This window comes from Pinus tabuliformis, chromosome 4_2, assembly GCF_031772625.1.
Source record: "Pinus tabuliformis cultivar Carrire ecotype Pingquan chromosome 4_2, CPIR1, whole genome shotgun sequence".
NCBI lineage: Eukaryota > Viridiplantae > Streptophyta > Pinopsida > Pinales > Pinaceae > Pinus > Pinus tabuliformis.
Window position 1 is genome coordinate 508035088 of NC_142304.1, and position 7767 is coordinate 508042854.

Below are 7767 nucleotides of genomic sequence, written 5' to 3' on the forward strand. Positions count from 1 at the left end.
CCATTATTCCAAATATTTAAGCTATAGGTTATAGTTCAAGTGTTGAAATATGGTTGAGTTGATATTTTTGATTTCAAGAATGTGTTGGGTTCCTTGCATAAATACACTATTGCTATTGAGCTGTCATTACTATGTCTGATAGAGCTTATATATATTGTCAAGTTAGTATTTTAGTGAAGCCATGGTTGTATCATTGATGTGCTACTAAGACCTGGTAAGGTCTTTTTGGGACATGACTTAGCAGGCTGGCCTTTTAGGACCAGAGCTCTACTAAGGGCTAAGCTTATATGATTGAAGCTCTACTTATATAAAACCTTTAAGGACCTGAAGTTCTACTTACATAGGACCTTTCAGGGCGTTTCTTTTGGCAAAGGGAAGTTTATTTTTGGAAAGCTCAGGAAAGACCCTTTAACACCAACCTGGTATAGTCCTTCTAAGACCAGAGCTCTGCTTAGATAAGACCTTTCGGGAGCTTTCTTTTTGCAAACGGAGTTTGAAGGAGACGAGGCACAGTGCAAGTCCTTGGTGATAATTGCTGGAAAAACTATAGGTCAGACCTGACACAAGAGTCTAAGGAAGTCTGTGCTTTGTGATGCAGCTCCTCAAGTATTTTTCTTAAGGAACTTAAAAATGTGTGGTTGTAAATTTCTTCCCCTATCAGAAACAATACCTGGGAGGTGTTTTCAGATCTCAAAACAATAACATACTTTTTATAAGCATGAAGGATACTAATGAAAATAATTGGCAATGACTGTAACCTTTTCATTTATTACAGACAAAGATTATGTTATGAGCAGCCAGTCCTTGATAAGACCAGCAACATTCATAGTCAAGGCTGAAGTCTTTCCTATCAGAAGAAACACTGCAAGATTAAGAGCCAAGGCACAAACAGAAATGTCATGTAATCCAAATCAAAGGAAGAGACCCTGATTATCAGAAATGGGTATTCTACTAAGGCCCAGGGGGTGCTGAGAAAAACAAGGCAACAAGGAGCAACAAAGATGTGATGGGATTCAACTTAATCCCTTTTGATGTTCGTGGAATTTGTATGAGAACCAATTGGGTAGTCTCACATGCAACTGCACTTAACTGGAGAATCACCTCCCATGCATTCATCTTGGCCTCCCCATAAGCTGAAATAGTAACTCCAATGGATATGGCCAACATATTGGCCTCGGGCTCACCTTTATAAGCTTCTTTCTTCAGGGAAACCACAATCAAATACACAGCAATGGGAATTAGAGCTTTCAGCATTTGAAATAATGATACTGAGAGGAAAACATAGGCAGAATTTGAAAACCAGAGACCCAAAGAATACACTTATCAATACTATGGGTTCAACGAGCTTGAAGACTCTTACAATAGCAACAGCCAGTGTTGAGTAGAAGCCCATGTGAATCATGGTGGGACTGATCACACTAAATTTATCAAGCAATGGCAACTCCAATGGATATGGCTAACATATTGGCCATGGCCTCACCTTTATAAGATTCTTTCTTCAGGGGAACTGCAATCGAATGCATATCAAATGGGCTTGAAATATCGATACTTTGAGAGACATGCACCAAGGGCTGCATCATTTAGGATTTGTACTCAGTTTAGGTGTCATATTCAAGGGGAAGTTGTTATGCTTTCCACCACTTCATAGATTGTTAGAGTGATGAAACAAAAGAGGCTCCCTCTTGAGGCTAGATTATGTCATTCATATCAGCTGTGTTGTTGATGTCCTAGCTCAGCCAGGTCTTGCCAAAACTCTGTTGAGGTTCAAAATTTATTATAAACTAAAATGTCTTCACAAGAATTGACCTCATAAAATGCCATAATCACAAGATATGCCATACATGGCTGTGATTATGGCTCGCAAGACCCTTAGACTTTGAGCAATGAGGCTCGCAACATCACTTATGATTATGCACTCTACAATTCTATGACCAGCTGAATGTCAAGCAATTGAACCGCGATTTAAATCCTATTTTGTCAGCAATAAGTACTATACTTTGTCTTTATTTAGTGTATAGAACCAAGCACTTATTCTGCTCATCTATAGAAGGGACAATGGTTGTTTGCCTATGAGGTATAAGGAAATCCTATCAGATGTTTTGTATTTTCGTATGGAATTGAATCATACTCCTGCACACTGTAACATTCATATATATCAACCTGTAGAGGCTTTAATAACACCTAGTATTCTGGTTAGTGATTTTATTGGACCTCATGTGCATATCCTACATGCACAGGATGGACTATTCATATGTTACAGGGTATTATTCTTATTATTTAGGGTGCACATCTTCAGGTGCTCAAGAATGATTACTAGAATAGTCAGTTAATTCTGCAATTTAAAGGATGAAAAAGGAGGTTATAGGAGTCTAGTTTTGGTTCTCATCCACAATGTCACACTAGTTTGCCTGGGCATGGTTCTCATGGTTTAATAGTGACTTGAGGAGTCATAATACCACAGATCACTAAACACGAACAGCTAAGGTAGCCCAAGGACAATAGCCATCTTTACACATTAATTAACAGGTCTTACATTAATTATCCTAGGGGGTTTTAATACTTCCAAATGCTTAAAAAACAGTTAGCAGAGCATTCACATTACACATTCTAGCAATCTTTTCTATAAACCAACCAAATGCAGTCAGGAGAGCCCTCCTTTTAAACTATACAACCTTATTGTTAGTATGATCAACCTTATTTTAATATATAGTGTGACAAACCGTATGTGACAGGCAGGTGGAAAACTTTTCTCGCAATTGACTAAGCGACGTTCTGCGAGCCAGACTTGAGACGGAAACCCTCGTCAGAAGTATATGCTTGGCTCTTTTCCAAACAAATGAAGAGTCAATGAGGTTTTGTGTAATCACTTTTGGTACGTATTGGGTTATTGTTAGAAGCGATAATTGGATTCAGATTCTCATCGAGTGAGTTGTTCTGCTTTCTCAATTTGAGAGGGTTTGTTTGGAGCGAAAAACGAAAGAGGACATACAAGAATAGTGAGGGGAAAGATGCAGAGGAAGAGGATTGAGAACATCGCCAGCAGGCAGGCTACATTTTCCAAACGTAGGTGGATTGCTGAAGAAAGCTTACGAGCTCTCGGTGCTCTGCATTGCAGAAGTTGAACTTGTGATTTTCTCCCCAGCAGGAAAGCTCTATGAACTGTTTTTTAGTGCAAATCCTACTATTTTGATTCTAATAATCATGGCTATGCAAACCTCATGAGATTCTTACTAATAACCCCAGTGGTGCAAGCCCTAGTAAGTTCGATGTTGAAAAACTTAGTGTAAAACCTCCAAATCGCTGGTTTTGTTGTAGTGCTTATTGGAGAGTATATAAAAAATTTCACACCTTTTTATGAGATATGGGAGGAAAACATGTTAAAGATTTTTAATAAATATAAAATTTCCAAAATGATGCTAGTTACGTGTGATTCTTTTTTCATTGTTTGTGATTATGAAAAATGAAACTCAATGTTTTTTCATTAGTGCACACATATTTCATTATATAATTGCATATAGAAAAATCATTCTAGAGCCGATAACAATAAAAGTGAAGAATTTATGGTCCAACCTTATATTTAAGGGAGATGTTTAAGGATGATGTTTGAATTTTGTTTTTCATTTTAAGACATTTGGAGCAAATATTAGGAAGGACTTTGAGAAAGGATTGTCCTTGATTTTCGAAAATGGAGTTGTTCCTTTCCAGCCATATGCCCCAAGTGACCATCAAAGGGAGAGCTCATATGTTTTTTGGATGTTTTCTTTATAGCCATTTTTTTACACATATCCATAGAGTCCCCATGCCATTGATGTGAATTACTTGTTCGGTTTTTTTTAACCAAAATTTTTACCCAAACAAGAAAAATTAAAAAAATGCCTCAAGATCAAAGACTGAAACAAAGACCTATTGACATACCTTTTAAAGTATGGAAAGAACTTGTAAAATCATATGAGAAGTTGGATGCACAAAGAAAAGCCGGCAATGAGAGCATTCAGGTATTGAATTTTTCATTAAACATTATTTAGAATGCATTAATACTTATAAGTATCTTAGACATGTATTTGTGTGAAAATAAATTGAATTGGTTTATGTTTAAGGACAAGGCATCCAAGGCGAGGTTAACCAAGACAAAAGTCACTCATCGTAGTGGCCAGAAAGGTTTAAAAGCACTGATAACAACCTTTGTAAGTATATTAAACATGTGATATTTTTTTAATAAATTTTGTACTAGAAGAAAGTCATTGTTATCTAATTTCTCCCTATTTACTGATTGATAGGAACTAAAATATGGAAGACCTCCAAATCATTTGAAAAAGGAGGTGCTGCAGCAAAAGAGATGGGTTGAATTTGTTGTTTGGATGGACTCTATGGTATGTAATCTTAGTTGGATTTCCAATATACTTTTAAACCATATTTTCATTTTATTTTTTAGTACTATTAGATATTATATCTTACCTCATTTTATGGTTAACATTGTATAACAAAAACATGTGTTGTGTTATGTAATTAATACTAACATGTAATATTGATTTTTTTTGTCAGAATGCTATAGGTAATGATTGCCAAGACGATGATCCAAATTATGTTCAACATATATCAGGAGATGATGAGGATGAGGATGAGGATGATGGTGGTGAAGGAGGAGATGATGATGATAGTTGCGGTGTTGGTGATGATGTGGATCAGAGTAATGAGGATGGTCAAGATGATCATGAGGATGATCTTGGTGGTGGTAGCTAGGCATGCACATGCATTGTTTTTTATGAAGAAATTATTGTGTAGAATGACATTGTTATGTTTAGATGGGTGTTGTGAATTTACCCTATATCAATGAGACATTTTGATTTTGTAATCATACGATGAGTTTGATTTATGTATGTTGTTAATTTATCGTAGAATAATGATATTCATGAAATATTTTGATTTGTTAATCATATTTGAATTTTACTTGTTTTGATTAAAAATAATACTGATTTTATTAGTATTATGTTGCTATTTTATACATGTTTTGAAAATTGTTAATGACACATTGTTAATTTTTTGGATGGATGTTGTCAATTTCTCTTAAATTTCTTTACAAATGATTTTGAATTGTGATATCTGCTTTAATGATATTTAGAAGCTATCATATATTTCACTATGAATCTATAAAGGGGGTCATAAAAGTAAAGAAAAATATACTCTATATAAGAAGTCAAATGCGGATGTAACCATGGATGCAAATTTGAAAGTAAAATTGGATGTTAAACTAGGAATTAATACAAAATGCAAACAATTGACATACAAAGTGTTTTAAATTAGAAGTGAAAAATTGTGCAATAGTTGACACAAAGAAGGGAACAAAACATGGCATACAAAAGGATATCAAATTGGGCAAAAACAAGGACACATAAATGGGCACCAAATTAGATGCAAAAAAGACAACAACTAGATGTAAAATGAGATGCAAAGTTGAGCGTTAAAAAGAAGCAAAAAACGTTACAAATTAATATGCCAAATGATGATGCAAATAATGGTGTAAATTTGGGATGCAAACTTGGGTGCAAAAAAGGAAAAAAAAAAGATGTAAGAAAAGACATAAAACAAGATGCAAAATGGGGCTGAAAAAAGGTGAAACCAAGGATGCCATATTGGATGTAAAAAATGATTCCTAATCACATGCAAATTTAGGCTCGAACTCAGACACAAAATTATATGCAAATGTGGACACAAAATGAGGCAAAAAAAGATGCAAATTTGGATGGTGAAAACGATGTAAAACTAGACACCAAAAAAGTGCAAAATTGGATGAAAAAGTCGGTGTAAATAATGGTGCAACATTGGACACAAGTAGACATAAAAAAATGGTGCAAAAAGGGGCATAAAATAGCTTAAAATTGGATGCAAAACTTGGTGCAAAAACAAATACAAAAGTAGACGTAAAAAATGGCTCTAAATTGAATGTACCATTAGACACAAAATAAGATGCAAAGGTGGACACAACACATGACTCAACATAAGATGCAAATATAAATGCAAATTTGGATGCTCAAAATGATGTAACATTAGATGCAAGAGATGGTGTTAAAAATGATGCAAATTTGGATGAAACAAATGACGCAAAATATGGTGCAAAATGAGATGGGAAAAATGGAGACAAATCAAACATAAATGTGGATGTAAAAAATGGTCCAAAAAAAGATGCAAAAATGGGCACAAAAATGGATGCAAAATTTGGTGCTAAATCAAATTCAACACATGGTGCAAAGATAGGCACCAAAGCTGGTGCAAAAATAGAAGCAAAAACTAGTGTAAGACTAGATACAAAACCTGGCGTAAGACTAGATGCAAAAACTGACACAAAATGGATGCATAAAAAGACGTTAAATTGGATTCAAAATACAGTGTAAACTTGATGCAAATGATGGTGCAAAAATGGAAGCAAAGAATGACACAAAATAGGAAGCAAAAGAGAATGAAAAATAGATGCAAAAAATGACACAAAACTAGAAGCAAAACCTGTCATAAAATAAGATGCAAATCTTGGTTCAAAATTTGACGCAAAAAATGATGCATAGTTTGGTGTAAAAAATGATGCAAAATCTAGCGTGAAAAAGGATGCAAAATCAGGTGCAAAAAAGGACGCTTTAAAAATTGTACAATAGAGCCAGATTTAGCGCCAGGTTGCTCATCACAATTACAAAAAAAATGCACTAAAATCTGGCGCTAAATCTGGCGCAAATCGCTGGTTTTGTTGTAGTGTGAGGATATGAAAGTTCATGCCTAAAGTTATGAAAAGGATCCTCATTAATCAAGCAAAGGAATTTTCACCTTGGTTTCTCCCACAAGGCATTAGAGAGAGATATATATAGTACTTTTGGGGAGCAATTAGTGGCTCTAACACTCCACAATTGGAGCTAGTGATGTTGATTGTACTTATGTATCTTGGAAATTTTAATTAATACTTGAAGCCATTTGGCCAGAACATTTTCATGCATGGATTGTGGGTGTTTTAATACTACTCTTTTAATGTTTATGATTCATGTTGGCTTTCAAATGTATTGAAATAATTGAACTATTTTGGTGACTTTGGTGCTAAACTTGTTGGAAATGTGTTGTAATGATTTTCATGATTGTTGCATCTATGTGAACTATTTTACTTGATGTCTAATGATTCTTTCTTATTTATGTGTGTGTGTCTCCATTAGATTAGTACTACTACTTATCTTTTAGAGACTCACTTTCTCTCCTTTGTAGTGAAAGAACCTTGATACATCTAAAATTGAGCATTCACAATGCACACTCTCTTGCTCATTCAAAAGCACATGTGTGTTTATCTCTCATGATAATTGCTTAAATAATGTAAAACGTTTAAGTATATGGAAGTTAGGTCATATTTCCAGATGGGACTCCTACACCAAATGGTGTGAGGTCTAATTGGGACCTCATATCAGGGAGATCCCTTGTATGTTAGTAGTAATCTAGCACCGTCAACAAAAAGTAAGGCTTGCACAATCACTATTGACAATGAATGTGCAATCCATAAGAACATTGTACTGCATAACCCATGTCAAAAGTCAATGCACACTCTCCATTGACAACCTCCCTATCAATTTTGGTTGTATTTTTCTCATCATTCTAGTGAGTTTTCCCAAATGTCGCCTTTGCGCACCTTTTCTTTCATAAGTGTCATTTTCATATTTGTGACAGTCATTTTTGCTTGTTTTCACTTTTCAATTTGTTTGGCTTTTGCAAGTGTCATTTTCACATTTTCTTACTGTCACAAGT

The 7767-nt window shown here is 34.8% G+C and overlaps 1 protein-coding gene across 1 annotated transcript; it reads left to right on the plus strand.

Annotated features, from left to right (window-relative positions):
* Positions 1-3082: 3082 nt before the first annotated feature.
* On the plus strand, positions 3083-4947 carry LOC149170227 (uncharacterized). The gene is made up of 4 exons (XM_089427279.1): positions 3083-3995; positions 4098-4184; positions 4278-4370; positions 4543-4947. The coding sequence occupies exons 1-4, from the start codon at positions 3873-3875 to the stop codon at positions 4738-4740; spliced, it is 501 nt and encodes a 166-aa protein (XP_089283405.1). The 5' UTR covers positions 3083-3872; the 3' UTR covers positions 4741-4947.
* Positions 4948-7767: the final 2820 nt, after the last annotated feature.